The 26287-nt window shown below is 42.6% G+C and overlaps 1 protein-coding gene across 2 annotated transcripts in view; it reads left to right on the forward strand.

Annotated features, from left to right (window-relative positions):
* The window catches only part of MAP2K5 (mitogen-activated protein kinase kinase 5), a 237197-nt gene that overhangs the window by 131780 nt on the left and 79130 nt on the right, over positions 1–26287 (forward strand). The window contains exons 15-17 of one of the 2 annotated variants that reach the window (XM_008064694.1): positions 368–418; positions 9650–9721; positions 26190–26219. In XM_008064694.1, coding sequence (XP_008062885.1) covers positions 368–418; positions 9650–9721; positions 26190–26219 — 153 coding nt within the window. The remainder of the gene's footprint in view (positions 1–367; positions 419–9649; positions 9722–26189; positions 26220–26287) is intronic. The other variant, XM_021715641.1, reaches the window with a different exon arrangement.

Raw genomic sequence — 26287 nt, forward strand, 5'->3', positions numbered from 1 at the left:
AACACCCAGGCAACATTCCCATCTTGAGCCATCCGACTAAAAATCGAGTGTGCTCAGATTCGACTTCAAATCGACTTTTTATGTCAGGCGGGTTTGGGGTACTAAAGCGATAAGCATCCTGCCTAAGTGAATTGTTGAAGGTTATCTGCTATAAACTGTAATGCTGTGCTTGTTTAAATTGGAAATCACATTCAAAAGAAAAGAGAGATTTAATCATTTTTAATGCCTTTGTAGATAAATTTGTTCCCTTTTACATAATTTTTAGTTGATTTATAGGAATGATGATTGTAGGTTAAATGAGGAATAATTGCCCATTTTATTTCCACATTATCTTTATATCGTTCTAACAGACTGTTTTGTCTCATAGCTGGTGAATTCTATAGCCAAGACGTATGTTGGAACAAATGCTTATATGGCGGTAAGTAAACTTATGCAAAAATAACATTTAAAACCAACATCTTTAGCTTTATGTACTTGGTAATGTATAATTCTTGAATTAATTCCACAGTTTTAGCCTAGCAGATCATAAATTACAAAGTCAATCCAGTCTTGATCTCATTTTTAAATCTTTCTAAAAGACATTATGGTTTATATGGGAGCTATCAACTTATCTGACTTTGTTGACTTAACTGGTTGGTTCAAGTGTGAAATCACTGAGTTTTGAAGTTGAAACCTATGGAAAAATTGCACCTTATAGAACATTGGTGGTTTTTCCACATTTCCTATTTAATTAACTCTCAAGTATCCCAGAATGTCAATCAATAAGATAGGTTGATTTTTCCAGAAATACAAACATGCTTTGTCAACAGATCAAAATTAAATTATTAATGTAGCCAAATTTTATTTATGGATCTCTGAATGTAAGGGTTTAGCGGCGGTTCTTTTAGAACTTGTACATCTATAATTTTTTTAGTTCTTTCATTCATGCCATTTGTAAGATAACTTATTTAGTTTCATCGAAATAAATTTACCATGGATAAAAAGTAGATGCATAGAGCTGTGTCAGAGACCACTGTGGACTTGACTTTTGAGTAAGGGAAGTGTTTGTGTCTACAAAAATGCTTTAGTTTATTGGTTTCCACAATTGCTTTGAGAGTGGAAAGGAAAAGGCCAAACAGGAAGCTTATCTAGTATCATTTTTAGAGCAAAGTTTTTTTCTTGTTTTAGGATCCTACGATTAATTTTTGTAATGAAGGCTCTAGATTTTGGTGGTCTCTTTCAACTCCTAATAGCCTTTGTTTATATATCATGAAATTCACTGGTGTTAGTATGACTAGGACCATGTATCTTATCTCAACATTCTTGTATTATCTCAATTAAAGGATTCAGGGATAGAACCCTAAATCTTATTCTCAGAACAATCCAAAGCATTTGTGTTCATTCAAATACCAGAATAGCTCGTTTCTGTCTTGTATTGTTTTAAAAAATAATTTATATTTTCCCATTTTTTGAGGTAATATGAAAATATGAGTTAACCTGGAGTCATTATATATAAATATATAACATATAGATATATAAATATATGCTAAATGTATATATATATTTTTTTTTTTTCTTTGAGTCAGAGTTTCACTCTCATCCAGGCTGGAGTACAGTGGCATGCTGACAACCACTACAACTTCGACCTGCTGGGCTTAGGTGATCCTTCTGCCTCAGCCTCCCAAGTCGCGGAACCACAGGCATGTGCCACCATGCCCAACTAATTTTTTTGATTTATTGTAGAGGTGAGGTCTCACCGTGATGTTTAGACTGGTCTCAAACCCCTGAGCTCAGGCAGTCCTCTCGCCTCTGCCTCCCAAAGTGCTGGGATCACAGACTTGAGCCACCATGCCCGGCCCATCATATATGTTTTTATACAACTTAATCACCTTCCTCACTCTACCAGGCCAGATGAGATTGGTGAGCCACCTTTATAGTCAACAGTGCCTTGCTGAATGCTGCAGTTTTAGTCTTTGAAAGAACATGAAACACTGTGATTAAAAAGAACTATAAGCTGGGCTCGGTGGCTCAGCCTGTAATCCCAGCACTTTGGGAGACTGAGGTGAGTGGATTGCCTGAGCCCGCAGATTCGAGACCCGCCTGGGCAACTTGGCAAGACCTCATCTCTACAATAAATCAAAAATTAGCTGGGCGTGGTAGCACGCGCCTGTAATTCCAGCTACCTGGAAGGCTGAGGCAGAAGGATCGCCAGAGCCCAGCAGGTTGAGGCTGCAGTGGACGGGAGCAGGCCACTGCACTCCAGTCTGGGTGACAGAGTGAGACTTCAACTCAAAAAAAAAAAAAAAAAGGAACTATAAATGAAACAACTTCTCAAATACCCAGCATGTTCTTAGTTGCTTTAAATTGTTCTAATAATTAGATTATATTCTATTGGAAAGTACAAATTCAGATTACAGTTGTCTTTCCCAGGTCTACATTAAAGAAATTACTTTTTTCTTTTTGTTTATGGATGAATATGATGTGTCCACATGCTAACTGAAAATGTGAGGATTCAAATTATGAAACGTTAGCTCACATTGGCTAAAATTGCTTTGCTTCTTAGTTGAGCAAATTCTAGTCACCAGCTTTATAGTTCAGCTGGAACAAACATAAGACACCTAGGAAGGGAATCATGCTAACCTGAGAGTGAGAGCTGCTCGAGGTGGAGGCTCTTTGCCCAAGACTCACCCAGACTGTATGAGATCACAGGTGCATGTGGGGAAGCTGGAAGTAGTCTAATCTAGGCACTGATCCCTGACTTGTATCTGCTGACTCTCTTGAGGGAGAAGGGCTGGGATTTTTTTTGTTGTTGTTTTCATTTGACCATAACCGGTTCTTATTCTAACTGGTTTGTTATATAATTGAATTCTACCTGAGGCACTATGCCAGGTGACAGGAACTCACAGCTCCAAGGCCAAATTCAGCTCACTGCCCAGTTTTGTAAGTAAAGTTTTATTGGAGCATGGCCACACCCATTGGTTTATGTGTTTTGCATGGCTGCCTTAACACTGAGTGGCAGAGATATGAGTAGTTATGGCAGTTGCACCAGAGAGCATATGGCCCACAAAGTGAGAAATATTTCCTCTCTGACCCTTTATGGTAGAAGTTTGCCAGCCCCTGGACTGGGCAGTAAAGGCTGTATCTGAAATAGAGTGCCTTCAGGTACTCAGCCAGTGTTTACTGAGCCCCTCTATACCGTTAGGTACAGAGGAACCATTTGTGATCCAGACGAGGCGTGACGTGTATAGCATCATCATGTGGGATGTAACAGAGACTTAAACTGTACCCAGCATACATTTAGAAGATAAGAAGGGGACCGGGCTTGGTGGCTCAAGCCTGTAATCCCAGCACTTTGGGAGGCCAAAGTGAGTGGATTGCCTGAGCCCACGGATTTGAGAACAGCCAGGCAACTTGGCAAGACCTCATCTCTACAATAAATTTTTGAAAATTAGCTGGGCCTGGTAGCATGCGCCTGTAGTTCCGGCCACTTGGAAGACTGAGGCAGAAGGATCGCCTGAGCCCAGCAGGTCAGTGCTGGGGTGGCCATGAGCATGCCACTGCACTCCAGCCTGGGTGACAGAGTGAGACTCCAACTCAAAAAGAAGATAAGAAGGCACACAGTGTACAAATTTATTATTCAAACAGTTCATGAAAAGGGCACTTGCAAAAGAGCAAGATCACCATGGAAGGATGAACAAAGACTCAGAATAGAAGGCATGGGTGCATTGTGGGGGGAAGGGGACAAGTAAGAAATTGTGGAAATGCATAATTAGAAGTCATCTGATGTCATGCCTGTGCTTTCCATCTGTTTTTCTCACTTTGCATTCTTGCTTACTTCTATATAGTGATGACATCAATAATAATAACTAACACTTAATTAGCACTGTCTGTCAACCACTCTTCTAAGCTCTTACATGTATTAACTTTTTAACTCCTCACAGCACTTGGAAGTAGATAATATTATTCTCCTTTCACAGATGAAGAAACAGGCAAGAAAAGTTAAGTGACTTACCAAGTTCCCACAAGCAAGTAAGTGGTAGTCAGGACTCAGGTCTGAGTGATCCGCTACCAGAGACTGACCGGCCCAGCTGCCACACCTCTCGTTATGCCCCTGTGATCTATGTTTCCTCCAGGCCGGGCAATGAACTTCGCAGGGGCAAAATTTATCCTGCTCACTCTATACATCCGGCCCTCACAGTGCCCGAGCTCCTTCCAGACGAGTGTTGTTCTCTAATTATAAGCAGAGTGTTTAACTTTCTGTATGAAGACTCCTGCTTGTGTTATAAAGTATAGAAGACTCCAGATTACTCACATACAGCCAGCTAAGCTGCTCAAATATTGAAAAGAAAATAAACCAGAAAGAATAGCCCTGCACATGTGAAGAGTCTCACCTTCTTCTCCTATAACCTAAAATGTGAGGTGCAAGAAAAGAAATTTTAAAAAGACAGGGAGCCTTCTGTAACATCCTCAGTCACTAAAAATAAAAACAAAAACGAAACTCATGGGCACGTTAAGCAACAGGGCTTGCAGGAGTCTTGGAAAACGATCTTCAACCTCCTCATTGATAGTAAGGAGACTGCGAGTGTTGGGCTCGAGGACACTGTTTTTTAGGGGCAGATAATTAGGTGCAGTGGACGCTATCATCCAAAGCATGACAGATTTCCAACTACATTTTAGGATTTCATCCAAAAGGATTACAAAGTGGGTCCAGAAGCTTGGGGCTTATATTAGAAGAAACCATTTCTCAGAAACTCTAATTACTAAAAACTTTATTCTATGTTTAAGACAGTAGTCCCTGAAACTTGAACCACCTGTTCAGATCTTGTGGTTTATTTACTATAATTTTTTTAGAAACCAAATATGAAAGTTTGGCATTATTGTTATGAATAACTGTAGCTTAGAATTTTCTTTTTTTGAATTGGAGTCTCACTCCGTTGCCCAGGCTGGAGTGCAATGGCACTCTCACAGCCACCCCAGTGTCGACCTGCTAGGCTCCAGTGATCCTTCCACCTCAACCTTCCAAGTAACTGGAACTACAGGTGCGTGCTACCATGCCCAGCTAATTTTTTATTTATTGTAGAGACGAGGTCTCGCCAAGTTGCCTAGACTGGTCTCGAACCCGTGTACTCAGGCAGTCCACTCACCTCAGCCTTCCAAAGTGCTGGGATTATAGGCTGAGCCACTGAGCCTGGTCTAGAAAATTTTTAAAAATCTTACTCAAACACTTGTCCTTTGGGATCAGAAAGTTTGTCTAAATTACTGTTCTTATCTCCAGAACATTTTTTCTGCCCAGGTGATTCTAATCCCTGGAAATTGTTGTTACCTGGAATAAGATCTGTACAGATGGCATGGCCCAGCTCACCTGGCTCTACTCTGTGGTGGTAGTAGCAGTAGAGATGGTGAGGCTGGTGTTCACAGAGTTCCCGTGTGTGTGTGTGCTAAATCAAGCACGTCGCGTGATTTGCTTAACTTTCTCACACATACCCATAAGGTACACACATTATTATTATTACCTTTATCTTACAGGTGAAGAAGCCAAAGGCAAATCACTTTAGTCCAAGGTCATAGCAAGCGCAAGTTGCAGCGAGGTCACCAGCTTCTGGCTTCTGCTAATAGCAGGCTAGGCTATTCTGTAGAAAAATACTTGTTAAAAGTTTTTTTTTTTTTTTTAATCTCAAATGCACTGAAGAGCTAAAAGAACAATGGGGAACTCCAAAGGGCAATTTGGGGATGAAATTCTGCAGCAGAGAAGAAGGCAGAATGGGAGTAATGCCACATGTCCCAAGGACATCTGCCCATGCCACACTCAGGCAGGAGGGGCACAGGGCAAGCCAGGCTCCCGGGCCACCTGAGTGGGAGGCCTCAGGGTTTGTCCCTGTTCTGTGTGGGCCGCCCAAGTGGCTTGCCTCCATGTGGGGGCAAGCTAGATAGAAAGCTGCTTTTCTTCCCCCAGTCCCAGGAAACGGAGGGAGGCACCAGAACTAAGTGAGAAGCAGGAGGAAAAGGAAGGGTGGAGAGAGTTGTGACCACAGAACAACCCTGGCATGGATTTGCACCCTGGGCAGATGTACTCATGACCTAGATGGGGCAAGGTGATTCGTGCTGAGAAGTTGGTTTAAGGTGAGTGTATCCACCTTAGGCCTCAGTGAACCTCTCCAAAATGTTTCTTTCAAGAGGAAAAACTAGCAAGCAGTTAAAGAAAACTAGGCACACAAGAAAACAAAGCAACATGAAGAAAATCCAGCAGGAACAACAGGCAACAGAAACAGGCATATACAGACTCAAGACCACAAATTTGAAAAGTGACATCGTAGATGCAAAAAGTCCCAAGCAAAACTTCTAGATTAAAACAAATGTACTATACTTGGTAGCACATTGGACACAGCTGAAAAGAGAATTAGTGAACTTAAAGATAGGTCTGAATTAGAACAGTCTGACTCCAGAGCCCTGTTTAACCAGAGATTTTGCCGACTTAAAAAAAAAATCCCCATCACATGTGATACATATTTTGATTACATGTTAATCTAAAGTATCTGTTTTGTTAATTTTCTGAGTAGCCTAACCATAGATAGCAATTCCTTTTTCAGAGGAGATAGGGGTTGCATCTTGGCATCCTCCTGTTTTTGACAAGTGATGCCTGGGGTATTGTGTTGTCAACAGGTAGGTAGTCCTGGAGTTAGTTAACCATGGGTCCTGGGATATGCCAAATCACAGAGGGCAGCTGGAGGGAGTGTGGTGTTTGCCAGCGTGAAGCCACTGCCCTTGTAGCCCTCTGTACATAAATTCTGTTTTCAGACCGCCACCGTTTGTCACTGTTCTTATTAAGGACAGGCTAGGGGTTCATTTTGTTGTTTGCTCATCCCCTAAACCTCAGTACAGAGGTGTTTTGGATGAGAGTCATGTTTTTCCTTGTATTAGCTTTTCACATTGATGGCAGCTGTCATATGAGAAGGTAACCTCAGTTTAAGTTTTTAACCACAAAGTGTCCATTACAGATCTCTGTTAGCAGTGTGGTGCATGGTGGTGGTTTTGTTCTGTTGTGTTTGAAGACAGAGGACAGGGCAGGCCACCCGGACATCAGTGGTGAGAGCAGCCTTGAATTGTGCAGCCTGGGCCTCAAATCCTGGCTTCATCAATTCAGAGTGCAATGGGCCCATCTTGTGTTGAAGTCCGCTCCGGGGCCTAGGTGTGTGTCCTGATCTACCTGAAGGAGGCTGTAGGATCGCTGTGGAGCAGCCACTCCTCTGCAGAATATTCTTGCTTGAGCACCGCATCACACTGCCATCTTGCTAGGGTAACTTGTTGCAAGAATAACTTCTCCTGTGGGAGGTTGTTGGAATCGCATCTACTAAGAGCTCTCTTATTTGCCATCTAATATCTGTGAACATGATCATTTTTTCTGTTGTGTTATTTTTTAATTTTTTATGTGCTTTATTGCCAGCTTGCAGTTGGCGTTTGTTTTGGTAGTTGAGTGAGCGGATGGCATGAATACATTCAATCTCATTTTGGGTCCTGCTGCAATATTTTGTGCAATATTTTGTGTTTGTTTTTGTGTATTCTGGATGAAGTGCTTGCTACTTACCAGTGGAATGAAGAAATGGAAAGAGGAAGGGGAAAGGACAGGGAGTCGGGTGATATCTGATTGTTTCTTTAACAATTCTAGAGGATTGTAGAATTTTCATGTCTACTGGAAGTTCCTGATGGACATAACAGTGATAATGTATGGGGGAGTGCTTCCCAGTTCATATAGTCAACACATCTTGCAGCTCTGCCCTCAGCCTACATGGACAGCACACCCATTACGAGCTAAGTAAGATGTAGTATTCACCTCCGAGGGTGGCAGACTAGAAGCAGACAAAGACAGTGCAGGATAAGAAATACATACTGAAGATATGAACAGCATTTTAATGAAGTCTGGAGGTAGGAGTTGCAATTCTGCCTAAGGAGTAGAGAAAGGTTTTGCCCTAAATAGGAGCTACATGAGGCAAGCTCACCAAGAGGGCAGCAAGGTAGAGACCTAAAAGGTCACTGCCTTCCCAAGGAGCTGGAAGTGCTGAGTGCCTGGGCTGAGTGTGCCAAAGAATCACCCAGAGAAATTATTTTTGAAGATGAAGGTCCCAGTCCCACCCCAGAGACTCTGACTCAAGAGTCCGGTTTGTGGTGAGCCCCCGGCAGATCAAGAAGACTGGTCCATGAACTGCACGGAGAAACACTGGCCAGGTCGAGGCTGTGCAAGGCTCTTCCGACCCCCAGTCCTGTGGGTAGTGTGACACACCAGAAAAACTCTGATTTTGCCATCAGACATGACTGGGTTGAATCCCAGCTCTGCTCCTGAGCAGTACATCTAATGCTAATCCATAGCACTAGACGACAAGCTACTTACTGAGCCTCAGTTGTTATGAGGGCAGTAATACCTCCCTTTGCAAGATTGCTATGAAGTATAGAAGATGCACAGTACCCACTCCGTGTCTGGCACCAATAGGTGGTCATTAAATGGTAGCTACCTCTGTTCTTCCTATAGTGGGTGCAGCACTTCATAGTGATTAGTGGTGTAAACCGACCCTCTGTGCCTCCTCGTCCCCACCTGTGAAGTGGAGATGGCAATAGTACTAATGTATATGGATGTTTGTGAATCTGACATGAAACATCATGAAAAGTACTCTACACAGTACCTTGCATGTGGAAATTCTGTAATAAAGCCACATGATGATGATAGTGACAGTGACACCAACAGTGTCGCTCCTGTGGCGGGCCAGTGAGCTCCATACGAATACATCGTGGCCTCTGTTGCACTGCTGAATTGGCTAATGGGTTTGGGCTATGCTTCCAGCCCTAGCCCGATGAGCTCTGTAATCCTCAGCAACCCTCCCGCCTTGCAAGACTTTGCTTCAAAACCTCTGTGAGCACATGTGCAGGCCGGATCCTGGAGGGACTGGCCAGGAGGCACCACACAGGACGATGCCATTCCTGGAAGGCAGAGTGTGTGTGTGGCAGCTTTTTATACCAGCGTTTGCTGCACACCTTGAATGGAGGTCTAAGAATTCCACGTGGGCCTTTCATAGCAAAAGACACCCTGAGAAATGGAAAAAGATCTGGGACAGCAGATGAATCTGGGTGAAGGAAACATGGATATTCTTTGCACTAATCTTATTCCTTCAACTTTCCTATAAGTAGTTTGAAACTATTTCCAAATCAAATGTTAAAAAATTAAAAGAAACCCTAGTGTTCCTGACCCATCTATCAAAATGCCAGTGAGTGATAATGTCATCTAATGTTGCAAAATGTGTCACTCCACTGGAGTTGGAGGGAGAAGCCCTGGGTTCAATCTCAGCTCATTCGCCAGCCTAGGACCTGGCCTGTTTCCTTCAGCAGAGATGATGAAACCTTCCTCACAGGGACTTGGGAAGGATTCAGTGAGGTTCTCTGTATCTTTATATGGTTTCTATGTGTGATCTATATATACATGGTCATATATACCTACACGTGAAGTTGTTTTGCTATCCCCAAAATGCAGTGCACACATTGAAACCACCCCATCTTGGCCAAACCCTGTCCCCGGGGTGTTCCCTGGAGTATCCTAACTTAGCTCACGGGTTACTCTTGCCCTGTCCCCTGGGTGTTCTCTGGAGTAGCCTAACTCAGCTCATGAGTCCCTTCTGTTTCCTTGCAGCCTGAAAGAATTTCTGGGGAGCAGTATGGAATCCATTCCGATGTCTGGAGCTTGGGGGTCTCATTTATGGAGGTATGTTGTTGTTGTCTGCAGACTGACATATCTTTGCATGTCTGTACTAATGTGTTCGGTCTGGAAGGATGAAGATTTTGAAGGAATACAATAAGGCTTCCGTGTATTATGTGCATAGATATGCAGAGGTTAGGTCTAAAACATTTTGATGCCCTGCATAGCTTGTGACCTGACTCACAGTTTATTCTAAAGTGCTGTTTCATGACAGATCACTTGTGTAAGACTTACCTTGAGTGCTTGTTAAAAATATAGGTTCTCCACCCCATCTAAGACCTGTTAAACTCAGATCTCCAAGAATCTGCCTTGCCATCCTGTTTCCTGGGTGATCCTAGTCCACACTAAATCTGAGGAACTCGTGTTCTAAATGAGAGATTCCAGAAAAATCCCGTGCTTTGTTGGAATGCATACGTAACTTCCATAGGTGATTACCTTGAAAGGTACAGCCTTCCTCATTTGGATGTATATGTTCTGTGTTGGTTTTCAAAGGAAAAAAGCCACCTCATTCTAGTACAATCACATCACATGCATGTGTGGAGACAGGAGCGGTGTGAGATGAGGGGGCAGGGGATGTAGGTATTCAGCAAAAGTTCACTGCCAGGTCTCTTGCAGCTGTATTTAGAATGGACTTTATCTTGGCGAGCAAGGTCTAGCCCCACTCAAGCTCTGTGCTAAGAAGTCTGTAGTGTGGCCACTGAGCTCAAGGAAGTATATCTGACTTACAGTCAAAGACACCCAGCTTTGTTTCTGTCACAATAGGTAGAACCTGGTACTCTCCAGTGCTTCAAGAATTGTTTCTCACATGTTGATTCAGATCAAGAAGGGCTTTTTAGAAAAGTAGAAAGAAATCTTTGAATAAGATCGTTGATAGAGTTGCAATTATGATTTTATAACTTTCTTTAGTCACATATTTTTCCTATGATTTTTGTAATGCATGAATGCAGTTATATTTGTAAGGAAATATCTTCAGACTCAATTCACCTACATGGAAGAATTAAAGGAAAAATAAAGTGTTCATGGTTTATTAAGCCATATTCTTCTGCTGCTTCTTAAATGAAAATCTATGAAGAAACACAGTGTGTATGCATGAGCCGAGAGGGGTTAGCTGTCAGGGAGTTGAAGGTGGAACTGAGTCTCCCAGCAGAAGCCTTTGAGCTTGTGCTGTCTGCTGGTTCAGGGGCAACTGTGCTCGTGGTGTGTGGGACTGAGGCCTTGCTGCGTGTAATTTCCCTTTGCATGTTTGAAATCATTACTGTCGACTGTGTCCTATAAATGACAGGATACTGTGTTTATTGTAGAACAACCGAGAAGTAGCAGTGTAGAGCTGAGAATCCAAATGGGAGGGGAAGACCTTGTTGCAGTGCCCGGTTTGCCACTAGGTTTTCAGGTGACCCTGTCCAATCAGTTTCTCGCTGGGCTTCAGTGTCATCATTTGTAAAGGAATGAACTCTGAACCCCTTTCCCAACTATAACTCTGTGATCTGCTGCTGCACATTTGCAGTTGCTTTTCCTCGGTGTCACTCAGCTCTTGGGTTGTGTGGCTGGGGCGGTGATACAGCGGCATGAGCCGCAGAGGCAACATGGAGGAGAGCACACCTCCTAGCTGGAGGCGAGTATACTGCACGTTCACCTTGAGCGTGTCTATGGTTAGGTATACACGTGTGCTGTGCTCCTGCTGCCCTGCTGGATAGGCAGTGGGGAGAGGGTCATGGAGGGATACCCATCTCCGCTCTGGTGGAGCCACCCTTTGTGAGGCCCAGGGCATGAGGACAGAACAGATCAGTGTTGTTTGCATGTGAAGAAGAGCCTTCTGTCTGCCAAGTATCAACCAGATTCAAATTCCACCTGAGCAGTGGCAGCTGTGGATCTAGGCAGCGCACTCCATTTCTCGGCATCTTCTCATCTCTAGAGAGGAGCACCACTTCAGAGCTGTGGACAAAGTCCATACTGAGAACACATCAAGCCATTGTCCCCTCTCTTTGGAAGGAATTACCTTTTGAAATGTTTGCATTCGATTCAGAAGACTACTCGTCTGGTTAAAGATGATGAGTGGGCTATAAGCTGAAGCTTTCTCCCTCAAACTCCACTAAAATAACCAGAAGGTGGTTTTTTAAAAAAAGTGTAATAAGTACCATCAAGGGAAAGGTGTCCACAGCAGCCAGGATCCGGACGTGAGAAAGCAGGCGGATGCGGTGGACTCCCGAGCCAAGCCGGGAACAAGGTCCCAGGCTGACGGGAGACCATCTGATGTTCTGCAGCCCTAGGGGCTCAGAACCCATGAGCCAGATTTCTGAGCTGGAGTGGAGGTGGGACCAGGAGGAGAGTTGCTGCATCTGCCTGAGAAGCAGTTGACTGCTGGGCCCACAGGCCCTCCCTCACTCAATGTGGGCAGCCAGTTGCTTCCCTAAGCCTAACACAAGACTAGTTGAGAGGTTTTGGCATGGAGAAGTCTGGGCACCATTACTGAGTACAGAGGGTAAGTGAAAGTTTAGATTCTGAATATTGAGAACTGCCACCCTCTTCTAGGACACTGATGGCCAAGACTACCTTTCAGGCAGGTGATTGTCAGAGACTTTCTCTAGGGAAATCTGACAAGAAGTCTTCAAGATCCAGGCATCCCTCAGCCCCCAAGCTCTGTCCTTTAGCCCGGTTTCCATTTTGAGTTTTAGTACTTTACACTTATGAAGACATTTGAGGAAGTCCTTTAGGGTAAGAATGGAGGCCTAAAATAGCAACAACAAAAAAAGCAACTTGGAGGGCCGGAAAACTATGCAGGGGGGAAAATGTCATACTAATAGTATCCTGGGAGGACTAAGAGAAAGCATTGCACTGGGGAAATACAAATATGCTGCTAGAACAAAGGAACTTTCAGAGAACAACAGACAGGAGAGAATGGATGTGGAGGACCAGGTCAGGAAGTCTTGTGTGAAAAACAGAAGCTCCAGCAAAAACAAACAGAGAAAACAAAGGGGAGGAAATCACTAAGAAACGTGCTTTGACTTTAATGTTATAAAGTAGAGGGCATATCTGTATGTCATTTGAGATTGCCCTTCTCTTAACATTCCTGCAGGAAAGCAAAAAACAAAAACCCTAACTTTATTTTTCAAATGACATTCCAGAGTGAGTGAGTCTTTGTTAGGGATTAGTAAATTAGAATTTTTCCCAAGGAAAATTTAGCTTACAAAGTACAAATAGTTGGGTGTAACTACTTTTTGTCTCATTGTAATGTAAAAGCTATTAACATCCCTTTTTTTTCCTTTATACATATTGTTTAATGGATGCCACATAAGACTTATTAGATACCAAGACTATTATAAGCAAACACAAACCATGTGGAGCTATGTAAATAATAAATGTTTTGAACAAATGGCATGTTCATCCAGCCCAGTACCCTAGACAGAAGCTTCCAGAGACATTCAATGGAGAATTTGTCATTTTGTTGTTTTCTTTCTGATACCATTTTTAGAGTCAAGGGCTTTCTTCTCATTCTTGAACCATTAAAGAGCCCAGACTTGAGCTTAACCAGAACTGGGTTCCCATATTGGTACCACCCCTTCTCTTCAGTGGAGTCTTGACCAGTTTACTTTGCCACTCCAAGTGTCAGGTGCTTATCTGTAAGAAGAAGGTAACACTAGAATTCATTCATTCTTTAAGTGTTTATTGAACACCTTTTATGTGTCCAACACTTCACTAAGTGAGGGGGCTACACTGGTAAGTTAAGTGGTCCTGGTCCCTTTCCTTGTTGAGCCTGCAGTATCATGAGGAGGCAGAATATAAGCAATGATAGCAAAATCGTAAGCAAATTAGAAGACTTTCAGTATTGCAGACGTTTTCATGAACACTTAACATTGGCAACTTCATAGGTACTTTGAGAAGCAAGCTTCCCTCTGAAACAGCATCCTGCAGTGTCAGGTGTTCACAAATAACAGGAATTGTGGGTGTTTTCTAGACATAGATCCTGCTTCTACATACACAGAAGCCCTCCCCCTCCTATAAAATAAATCACCCAGAGACCCAGCTGTCTCAGTGGGACTGCGGCTTTGTTTGCCTTTGCAGCCCTTGGTGATTGTGAATGGGTCCGAGGGCTGATGATGGCTCAGGACGCCCTATAAGCAGCTGCGGCCAGCATTTCTAGACTGTTAAAACTAAGCATTTGGTGGGTGTCACTCAGATACTAATATTTTCTCCACTTCTTTTTAAGTAATTATTTTCAAGAATGTGAGTGGAATCTTATTATAGGTTGAGTATTCCTAGTCTGAAAATCCAAAGTACTCTCAATCCAAAACTCAAGACTCTCAGAGGTCACGCTCATTGGAGCATTTTGGATTTCAGGTTTTACAATTAGGAATGCCAGTAACTGTGACGCCAAATATTTCAAAATCTGAAAAAGACTGAAATCTGAAGCATTTCTGGTCCCTGGCACCCTGTGTCATACTCTGTCCGCTGCTCCACTAGTGAGCATCTTGCCTGTTGATCAAGAGTTTCTGCTGAAAGCTACCAAAGAGCTAAAGGGCCCATAGACAAAGAAAATGTCAGCAGGATTGCACAGGAAGGGGGGGTGGACGTGGCTCTGGGAGCCTTGCTGTGGACGCCCTGTCCCTTCAGTGCTGAGGTGTTGGGGAGAAGTACAGGTCACAGTTCCTGTCACTCATTCTTCTGATCTCTCTCCCCTTTCTGTAATTCTGTCTTAGCTTGATTTTTTTCCATTGTCAGTTTTTTGTCTAAAATTTTGTGTAACTTATTGGGAAAAGAAGCTTTTAAACAGCCTCTGGCAGATGATGGATTGACTGGCTCTGTCCTTTGCAGGGTCTGTGAAGGGATCCAGCTGTCTCAGATGACCATGCCTAAATGTGCATTCTCCAGGGTTGTCAGGGGCTGTTGTGAATGTGAAACTGGCAGGCGCTGCGAAGGGCTTCCCACTGAATGAGGCATTGTTGGGTTTGCTTTGTGCTCAGAGCTATCGGGAACAACTGTGAGATTGACGAAACAAGATGGAACAGGTGCTAGCAGTCCCAGCTAAGGATTTTAGTATTTTAATGAATTTTAGACTGACTTTAAGGTTTCTTCAGCAGCACACCCTCATATCATGCATACACACAAACATGCAGAATTTGGAGCTTAAAACAATTAAGTCAACTAAGTCTTGGTATTATGAAGAAATAAAGAGAAGACACAGCAGGCACTTGACGGCCACCTTTGGATGTTTGAAGGATTGTCTGTGGAGGAGCAGTAAGCTGACCCTTTCTGACAAGAAGGCCGAAGCTTCTGGAGCCAAAACCAAAGCAGGAAAAGCACATGGCTTTCCATTCAACACAGAGAAGATTGGCTTAAGGGTTAGATCCCTCCACCCTTCCCACTCCACAGTGGGACCGTTTGCCTTCAGAGGGAGGAATGCCCATTCTGGGGACATTTAATTAGGAACTAAGTGAACACTGACTCAGATTCTTGGTGGAAGAAATTCTTTGTAGAACAGACAAGTGTAAGATTAAGCAAGATGGCATCATTTATTCATTCAGTCACATAGCAACTGTTTTTTGAGTCCTACTATGTGGCAGGCCCTTTGGTGGTGACTGAGGACCCTGCTGTGAACAAAATTGACTCAGTATCTGCTTCCACGAAGCCTGCGTTTTAAAGAAGGGTACTCAACAATTGTAACTTGCTAGAAATAAACAGCATGAGCTGGGCACGATGGCCTGTGCCTATAATCCTAGTTACTTGGGAGGCTAAGGTGGGATAGTCACTTGAGGCCAGTACTTTGAGACCAGTATGGGCAACATAGCCAGGCCCCATCTCTACAGAAAATTTTTAAAACTTAGCCAGATATGATGCCATGTGCTTATAGTCTCAGCTGGATGGCTGAAACAAGCGGATCACTTGAGCCCAGGAGGTCAAGGCTACAGTGAGCTCTGATCACGCCACTGCACTCCAGCCTGGGCAACAGAATGAGACCCCATTTCTAAAAAATAAAAAAGAAACAGAATGATACACTAGGAGTAACTGAGTGTGTGGGATTGATGACTTTTTTTGATAGGTTTTTTTTTTTCTGAGTTGGAGTCTCACTCTGTCACCCAAGCTGGAGTACAGTCGCATGCTCATGGCCACTCCAGCGTCAACCTGCTGAGCTCCGGCAATCCTTCCACCTCAACCTTCCAAGTAGCCAGAACTACAGGCATGCGCTACCACACCTAGCTAATTTTTGATTTATTGTAGAGACGAGGTCTTGCCAAGTTGCCCAGGCTAGTCTCGAACCTCAGGCAATCCACTCGCCTCAGCCTCCCAAAGTGCTGGGATTACAGGCTGAGCCACCAAGCCCAGCCGATTGATGACTTTTGAGTTGAGATCTGAAAGGTAAGAAGGAACCAGTCTTCTAGTGACACCTGTTGACTCTAAAATTCTGTGAGTCTGTGGTAATTTGGGGGATCACTTCTGATAACTTTGGGATATTCAGTGGTTAAAAAACAAAATACCTGCTCTGAGAATTCTATCAGTACTCAAATCCAGTGACCTGGAATTGAGTTTAAAAATTCTCTTAAAGAGCCGGGGGGTGGGGGGTGTTGGTAAAAAAAAAATACTCTTGAAGATCCTACAGACCGTATTACATACTTTAATTCTGAAATGGACAATACTAGCTTTAACCTTTTCTACAGCATTTATTTAGAAGATTCTCTAATATGCCTTATCTTGCATTTAGAGATGAGAATTTTTTTTAACTAGAAGAGAGACTTTAGAACTTGTGACATCAGATTGTTCCTCTTAGGAGCGAGGATGCTGGAGCTGCATAAAGGCCTGGAGGCTGGGGCTTCTGCCGCAAAGAGTCATGCTCTTTCCTCTGAGCTGTTGGCATCCCTGTGCTCACTGTCATTCCAACAAGATCACACTTCTTTTGTACGTGACAGACACCCAACCCAGCCATTGGTGTTCATCCCCTCTTTCAAGCATCTCCCACTATGACAGGAAATGACTGGAGGCCTCAAAGATTGTTTTACCTTATTATGAGCATCAAAGTTCCCATTTTCAAATGAGGAGGCTGAGATACCGAGAAATTAAAAGACTTTTCTAGAGAGGCTAAGTCACTAGACCAGGCAGCAGCAATCAACTGTCCTGGCTCATGGGTTAAAGTCTGCTTCTTCCATTGTGCTGTAGAAAGCAGATCAAGTCGTTTGGAAAGAGAAGCAATGAGTGGCAAATGTAGAGAGCAGGAGATCAGATCAAGGAAAGGATAGATGTGCAGGGGCTCTGCTGGTCAGCCACACCTGCGTTCCTGGGGTTACAACCTATGCTGTCCCTGTAGCTGATGCAGTTTTACCATATTTCAATCGGTGCTGTTACCTTTCAGAAACCAAGGCCGGGTTTATTTGTTAAAAGAAACACGAAGATCAGCCTGTATGTCTGCTGCAATGGGAAGTGGTACGTGGGAATTCCATCTCATTAGTAAACATTAGTCCCTGTGTTGGCACTGAGGGTACAGCCTTTGCCCTCAGGAGTCCTGGACTAGCCGGGAAAGAGCAGTAAATGTGCACTGAAAGCACTTGGGACTGAGCTGCCCCAGTGTCAGGCAAAGCATTTCAGTTATCTGTGACTGCTTGTAAGCTACTCAAAACCTGTGGCTTAAAATAACAGCCGTGCATCTACTTGGGATCTGTGGATAGGAATCCTAGCAGGACCACTCTGTATGGCATCAAGTGCCTCACGCGAGGCTGCAGCTGAATAGTGGTTAGAACGGAAGATCCAGGAAGATTCTACCTGCACAATTCCTTGGTGGGGTGTCCAGGAAGGTTGGGCACTTCCCTCATCCCCCCCACTCCATGGCTTAGACTTCCTCTGTAGTGCCTGGTGTTCTAAGCTCCAATAGCTGCCAATCCCTGAAGCTCAACCACCAGAATTAGCCATTCCTGCCACATTCTGTTGATCACAGCAAGGCTCTGAATGAGGTCCCATCGCAGAAGGGCATCAGGGATGGTAGGTTCTGTTAAGGCCGTGTCTGGAAACACAGTGCACCCCAGAAAGTTTGCTGGACATGATGGTGTCTGCATTTTGATGAATGGGTTGGCTTTGGAGGACAGTATTCTGCAGAAGCAGCAGCAGAATAGCCCGGAAGTGTGAGGACATCACCTGATTGTAACTCCCTTTACTTTGACCTATCTAGAAACAGAGGTGAGATGAGGTTGAGTAGCTCCATAGATGAGACCCCAGCCATGATGCTTTCTCAGGTGCCCACAGCTGCATGACTCCAGAGAGCAGTTCAGAGCTGGGAGCCCACAGAGCTTGGTCTCTAAGAGTCTGTTGTCGTGATTAGGGGTGCCTGCTGTTAGAGACACAGGTCAGCTTCACATAGACATATGAGAAGTGTGTCTTTTCTTATTCTTATTATGAAGATTCAAATGGCTATTGAATTAAGTACATGAGATGCATTTGAGGGCAGTTAACTCTAATCTTTTTCCTTCTTGCCAACCCTTGAGTCTTTAATGAGAATGAGCCATCTGAGTTCATCATAAGTTTAATATGTGAAAGTGGTAGCTACTGATCACTCCAAGCAGTGATGCAGGAGAGGGCCGTGGCTGTTAAGACTGTTGAACCCTGATTCAGAGAGTGTGTACTGTATGCATGACGGCATTGCAGCCCAGAAACAACCAAGCCACATGCCACCAGTTGACCGGGCTCTAGCTGTCAGTATCATGGGATTATCATAATCAACAAGCACTTGTGGTCAGCCTACTGCAAAATACTAGTTCTGGTGCCGTGGAGAACATAAAGGTCCATGATCTCGAGTTTACCTCTAACCAAGTAAACATATATCAGACATTAGAGACGCAGGAGGATGAGGGGCACTGGAACTATCCCTGCGTACATGTGGTGCACACTGCACGGTGAATGGCATAGATGGGACACAGGAGGAATTTTGTCCACAGAACATGGTTAGAGTCTTCTGGGACTAACTCCAGATACAAGAGGAGAATAGGAGGAACAATTTGAGCCAAGGTCTGAAGAACAAGTAGGTTAGAGATGCGTGCACTCATCTGTTGCACCAGCTCAGGCTCCAGACAGGAGGACTGTCCTCAGTGTTGCATTTCAAGCCATGCAGACATTTGAAGAACATTCATTTTTCTATTAGAAAAGTAAAATGGTTGCTTTATCCATCATGAATGAACTTTATCTCTCTTTAACTCAAAGTCTCTCACTGAATTTCCTCTTAATGCACAACACACCATCAAAAGAGACCTTTGCAGTCCTTTTTAAGTGAATTTTAGAGATTTAGTTATACGCCCAGATATTTAATTAGCATTGCTGTGAGTAGAGCCATTGATGGAAATCAACATGGTACAATTAGAGTGTCTACAAAGCCACAAGCATGGGTCTTTTTAAATGGAGAGTTTTGTTTTCCTTTTTTTATTTGGCAATTATCCGCCTCAAATTTACTGTGGCCTAGTTGAAATTACATACTGAATTTAAATACAGTATCCAACTAAAGTTACTCAGCCAGCGTTTTTGGTCTTATGTAGTATAGGCAGTCAGATTGGTATATACACACATATACAAACATCGACACATACATATATGTACACACATATGCTTACACATCCATAAGTGTATACATATATACACACACCATTTTTTAAGGAAAAAAAGAAAATGATGCGAGTGAAATAGCATTGTGGGAGAGAAAGGAGAATGGTATGTTTGGGGACTGCAGGGTTAGAAAGACCAAGGAACGTTTAAAGATTCAAAACAATTGCGTTTAGCACGATATCTACCTTTTATCATCCTTACCCAGCCATCAGAATGAAGAAAGACAGTGTCCAGCCGCAGCAGTGGTTTGGTAGCAGGAGAATTAGAAGTAAAGGTACCGGTGCCTGAGGGGTGGGTCATGAATTAATAATTGCTGTGTGGCGGATGAGCCCCGTCAGAAGGGCTGGGAATGAGGAAGTTGCCTTGCAGAGCGCTATCAATCACTCAGTGACCATAACTTCCAGTAATTAGTGTATTTTATGGGCCTTTGCTTCAGTGGCTCGAAAACACATATGCTCCAGTCACAGCGAAACTTTGCCGGAGTAATATTCCAGGATGATTTATCCTCCTGCTGCACTGGGATATAACCCTATATTAGGTGAAGATTGTGAACTAAGCTGCAATAAAGTGTAAGTTTAGGTACAGTTTGCCCAGGTTGAGACCTCAATGTATCATGGTTCTTGGCATTCGTGGCTAGGCTGCAGTAGGCTGTCATTTTTAACAGTGAAACAAATAAAGCAATTAAAGGGCAGCATTAGGATATTGTGCTTGTGAATTACTGTTGCCCTCTCCCTGTTTACGTGTCCACTGTAATAAGCCCATTTCTAATCTTAAAAAAAAAAAGCCCTCTCTATTAGAAACATTTATTTGTAATGCTGTCTCTTCTCCATTATTATTAGTAATCTGGGACGGATTGCAGGACCTTCTGAATGGTAGAGAAGTGCTTGATTTATTTATTTGTGCTTCTGTGTTTGGACTCCTTAAGCCAAAATAAATTTACTTTCTGTCAGTGGACTTTGGTGAGGATGGGTTTTTCTGAAATATTGGCACATGTTAAGGAGCACTCCCGATGGGAGCCTCACATCTAGGCTCTTTCTATACAAAGAAAAGAAATGTTATTTACAAGCTCTCAGGAGTCCTTGGCGTTTTCTGTACAGGCATAAGGAGGTGTTTGCTGTGGCTCACCAAATGCTCTAGAAGTCTCTGGGATCTTTGCAAACAGGATCCTTTGCCATTGCCAAAACATCTGTAGGTCCCAAGCTCCTACTAATTTAACAAGCTTTGCCATAATAACTTACAGTGTGACCTTGGGCAAAGTAATTAAGCTTCGAATGCCTCCATTGGTCCATAATTCTGTTTGTATTAAACAAACCCATAGCATTTGTGGGACAGTCCTACATAAAAATAAGTATAAATTAAATAAGGAAAAGGTATGCATGATTCCACTGTATCCTCACAAGAGTCAGGTGTTTCTGCACCACTTTGAATGATGGTGTCCTTGAATTTCCTTAAGTAGACACCAGTGATGAGCTAATTTCACCAAGCATGGATGGAAAGGTGCACACAGTTTGATGCTTTCATCACATTGATTATCCCATCTTTAATTTGCAATGTATTAAAATATACAAGTTAAACAATAATAGTAAAACAAACTAATTGTCTTTAATTAAAGTGAATTAGGTTTTGATTTTCATATAGTTGATGGAGTGAGAACTGCTCATGTGGAGGGTCCCAGAGGTTATTAGGGCATATTTCTGTTGGGCCTGATGGTGTTAGTAATAACCCTCCTCCTCATAGTTGGAGACATGAGCAAATATGTCACTTCATCAGTCTCTGTTACTCACACTCATGCCCCTCTGCGGGGGTTACAGATTCCACAAGTTATCAGCTAATGGCATTATACATTAAAAATTGAAGCTCTCCTCACGCCGAGGCCTTTCAAGGCTTTGTTCTTAAGCCCCAGACACTTTGGAGTGCAGCTGCAAACTATAGGAAGAAGATTAAATTAATTTGTAACTCTTTTTTTTTTTTTTTTTGGTCCTGCATTACTAAATCCTCCACATTTAATTGAAACCCTACTTCAAGACGCTTTGTGTTCCTGTGTTCTTTGTTGTTAGTTTAACCTCCAAAGCACTTTAACACCGGTAAATTGCTGTTAGATCCTTTGGCTTGTTTTTAAACCATTCAGTAGGAGAAGAATGAAATTGATACATGAGAAGGAAAGTGAAATCTTAGGGTAGATTTTGAGGTATTTAATATTTATTATGGTCTTCCCCAGCATAGTTTCAGGTGATTTAAACTCTTTCTCTAGGACTGTGTAAATTGGTCTTGGGATGAAATCTCACCTAGGGAATTTATGTAATCCAGTAGTTAAGTCTGATTTTTTAAAGTTTCCCTCTGTCAGAATGTTCCCAAGCGGCTGCTACGTTTCTATAAAATGAAGGTTTAACTGCAGTGCGCGATCCAAACACAAAATCCGTAGCTGGAAGTTTAATTGTATAAAATGTGCACAAGGTAATAAAGAACGAATTTCAGAGCATTTCAGACTATAAAGTACTCCTTCAGCTAGATCACTGGCTGTATTGAAAATGCTTATTTTCAATTTGCAGTTATGCTGAGAAATATAGACTATGTCTAAATTAGGACTTTAAAAAATCCAGTGCTCATCAGGAGAACTGTAAATTTAAAACTACTCCCACAGTGTTGTTGATATTCTGAGTAGGAGACTTGATTACCAAAAGCTTGTCTTAAATTTTTGTCCTGCTCTTGTTTTCTGACTACCACGTTTATTTTCTCTTTATCATTTATGATTTCATGACAGTAGTTATTTTTATTATCAACAAAAACCATTTTTGTCCTTTGTAAATAAATATCTTCTTTTTGTTAAAATACAGAGGTTTTTATCATACAGTTGCTGTTGTGTATTTAGCAATTGTTGTTCTCTTTCACACACACATGAAAATAGGAAATATATTTTTATTTAAATTATGAAGTTCAACATATTCAAGAATATTGCATAGATTATGGTTGGTCAAATCAGAGATTCATAAGATGACACTAAGGAACAGTCTTTTTTTTACAGTGAGATGTTTATGTTATTTAAGTGTATTCTCAATTGGTAAAGGCTTTGAGAGCATTCTTTTTCTGCTTTTTACATGATAAATGTCTCACAACAGAGTATTCTGCAGTTTGCTATATCTTGTGGTTAGAATTAAAATACACTTTTTAATTTAACATTAAGTAAAATCCCTCATCTCTACCTCCACCCCCCACACCCCCAATATAAATAAAGCTCTTCCAAATCTCTTCCAATGTGGGCTGCTGCTGTCCTGGGAACTACAAGGATGTGAGTGTGCTTTGATGAATTGCTGGTGCTTCTGTGCGGCTACATTTTTCAATATACTTTTTTTAAAAACTGGACTTATGCTGCCTATATTTAAATACTGCTTTTGTAAAGATGGTGAAGAGAGCAAAGATTTCCATTGGCTTAGCCCTAATCTGTTTGCATTGTTGCGATTGTTTTTTTTTCCTTTACTTTAACTGTTAACCTATTTATAAATCTAAATCTACACACAAAGGTCATTGGTTGGCTGAACTTAAACCATTTTACTCAGTAAATTTAATTAAGAAAATACAGTGCAACTCATAAGCAAATGAGTTTTTTCCTAGTTTTAAACCAAACCACCCTCTTGAGTGCTGATTGCCTTGCTCGACCCCTGGTGATACAGAAACAGGCAAAATTAAAAAGGACATTAAAGCTTCATTAAATCTGAAACACATTTAGTACAGTGACATATCTGCAGGCCATTTCAGAGAGATTACATACTCTCTTTTGTAAGTTTCCTAATTTATAATACCTTGACAAAGAAAACTGGGGAAATGCAAGTGGATTAATAGACCAGTAGGGGTGAAAGATACAGAATGGCCCCGGGTCTGTCTGTCTCAGAAATACCCAGAGCATCTGTGCGCCCTCCTTCCCAGAGGGGCTCCAGGTTTATTTTGACTTTTGACAGTGCTGAATAACTTGTTCTCCATGCAGCCATGTCTGCTAGATCTTTTTCCTTATTTATGTCCTCCTAATAGAACTTGATAAAAGGGTCTAGGACCTGGCTATATGTTTCCTTCTACTTTTCCACAAGATGAATAATGTGGAGTTTGGACCCTGCAGCTGCATTAGACCTAGAATAGGGACATCTGTGGAAGTCTGGTCCTCTCCTGGGGCCTTCAAGTGACTGCTTTCGGTGCCGCTGCCTGTTTTTGTTAGCTGGGATTGGAATCGTTGGCCTGCTGCTGGAGCAGCCCAGTGGTGACACTTGCAGGAGAGGAAGTCCTTGTTTGTCACACTGCTGTTGCAGTGGTACCTACTGGTTAAAGTCAAGGAACCATTCTCTCTCTTCTAACTCAAAGATGTCAGACCCGTAAGATGTCTTAGAAGCATAGTTGACAGGTAGGTCTGAGATGCCACCACATGTCAGGAAATTATACAGAAATCAAAGCCAGACCCAAGCATGATGAGTTTACCTGTTTGAGCACTGCCACCTGTTCCCAAGCAAGACTGGTCCCGGCTAACCTCCCTGCCCCCATCTCTCAGCTCTCTGGCAGGTGGTATCTTAGCCAGTAGATGCATCAGCTGATTTGGTTCGCCTTGTCATGTCATGACGGGTAGCCAGGTAGTTGTGTGCACATGCCCAGGTCACCTGGAGCCTGGCCTTTCCACAGAGTGTTGATGACTTGAGATTGAAAGATTTGTGTTGAAATGGGAAGAATTTACATTTTCTGCTTATCCCACTCTTTTTTTAAGCTGTCCGTTTATCATTGCTTAATTCTTTAAACTGCAAGAACCAATGGCTAGTGCTGGCACCTACCAGCTGGTTTAGATTTGAATGTGTGGTGGGAAAGTTTCTTCTGCCCGTAGCCATAGAGACAGAGTTATTACGTGGTCCCTATGACATGTTCAACGTGTACCCAGGTGGATGGCACAACGCCTGTACAAGGACTTGAGCTAGGTTGTTCTAAACGCTTTTTAGTAGTTATTAAGCTGCTAGCTTTGTTAGAGAAAAGGTCCTTCCCTTGCTGTTTCTCCAACTCCGGAGGGAAGCATATGCAAAGCTCGTAGTGCACAGGTCACTGTGGTGGTTGGCAGCAGCTTTAGGGGAGCTGCAAATGCTTGGTCCTTCTACAGTGATAGACACAGTGACTCCTTCCAAGTCAGTGTGCACACTCTCTCTGGCCAGAAACACTGTATTTTCAAAATGTGGGGCAAACTTGCAAACCAGTACTGGGTGGGAGTGGGGTGGGGGCTGAAGATGGGAGAGCCGAGGCCTCTACTTCTGACAATAGTCATAGACATAGACAGAATCATACGGGACTCAAAAGGGAGGCTGGTGAACATCCACATACTCCTCCTTCCCCCCTGCCTTGGGGTGTTTTATTGAGTATTATTTATACTCAAAGGGATTCATGGGACCCATCAAATGACATAGTGGTGGTATATCTATATCTTGAAAGGCCATACACATATCTGTGTATATCTTGTGTACAGAATGTGAGTACAAGATGGTGAAACTTACTGGGTATTCCGAAATACACACACATGCATCCAAATGAGTATTGGCCCTTTCGGAGTATCGCCTATGAGCTCATGTGATTTATTCCTGTGACATTGCTGCTGTTCAAACTGTTTTAGAACTGAAAACCTAGCACCTTCATTTCTGTCCTTAGTAGGTAACAAAATATTCTCTGTAGGTGGCTTTGGGCTTTGGTAGTGTCCATAGGCTATTCAAACCTCAGTCAACAAACAGTTGACATGATCAACAAGCTGCTGAGGGCTATAATTTTAAATCCAAGATAAGATGCAATGCTACTAAGATGAAGTAGGTATCCTGCTACTTGAAATAATTCTAAACACAATTCCAAAAGCAGAGTTTAGAAATGTTTGAGCAGTGTCAGTGTCTTTGAAATAAGTGCACGACTTCTCAAATCCTTAGAAGGCAGTGGAACACGATGGCAGAAACACTGGATTGAGCCGCAGGTCTGAGGGTCACCCCCAGATTTCCTCTTACGAACTGCTTCAGTGGAACCATGAGTGTCTAATCTGTGAAGTGGACCGATGTTCTCTCATACCCACTGCCACTTTCAGACCCCTGATGCTGCGATTCTGCTTTGAAAGCAGTCACAAACATGTATCAAGCGTGTCAGGACCGAGGGTGGGCCATATTATGAGGTTACAAAATTCTGCCACTATTTTTTTTAATAAATAAAGATGTTTGTTAAAGTTTATCTTATAACTTTATATCAAGCCCCTTCCTGGTTGAATCATTTTGTTTTTACAAGTGAGGATCCAAAGACCAAAATTAAATGACTGGCCCAGAACCAGAAACTCTGAGGATTCACTTTCCCGATTTCAGACTTAGACTTACAGTTCTGACTTCCCAGTCTTGAAATGGTTGTTTCCCCATTCATGGGTAGAAAATGGATTTTTTAAAAACTTAAGTGGATGAAAATAATGGCACAGGTTTCAGTTTCATAGTGTGGCTTATTCCCTACTCCCTGCAACCCTTCGTTTATGCTTGTGACTGAAAACTGTGGATAGGAACAATGAGCCATCCCATTTTACAAGACGAAACCACAGAACTCTGTATCTCTGTCTAGAAGAAACTGTCGCACACATGTAAATGTGAATAATGCCTGTAAAGCTGAATATTGCTAAGATAAGCCACATAAGGGTAATGTTTAGTTATTAAAATTAGAATATTGTGTCCGAGATGCAGCATTGTCCATTGAAAATGTTCATTCTAAATACAGCTTTTAATGTAATTACAACAATAATTTAGTTCCTCCATTTGAGGTTGTAAGCTTTTTTATACTTGCTAAATGCAATTCTGAAATTTAGTGCTTGTCTGTCTTAAGGAGATCTGCCCTGCATGCAAATCTATAACTAGACAAATATTATTTCCTTTCCCAGCTTGCTCTTGGGAGGTTTCCATATCCTCAGGTAAGATTGTTCATTACTGCCGTTTGCCGCTGTGACATTCATTCCTATGTATGAAGGTTCAGGGAGCA

Source organism: Carlito syrichta, unplaced genomic scaffold (genome assembly GCF_000164805.1).
Source record: "Carlito syrichta isolate Samal-C Ts95f unplaced genomic scaffold, Tarsius_syrichta-2.0.1 Scaffold101933, whole genome shotgun sequence".
In the NCBI taxonomy this organism is placed as follows: Eukaryota; Metazoa; Chordata; class Mammalia; order Primates; family Tarsiidae; genus Carlito; species Carlito syrichta.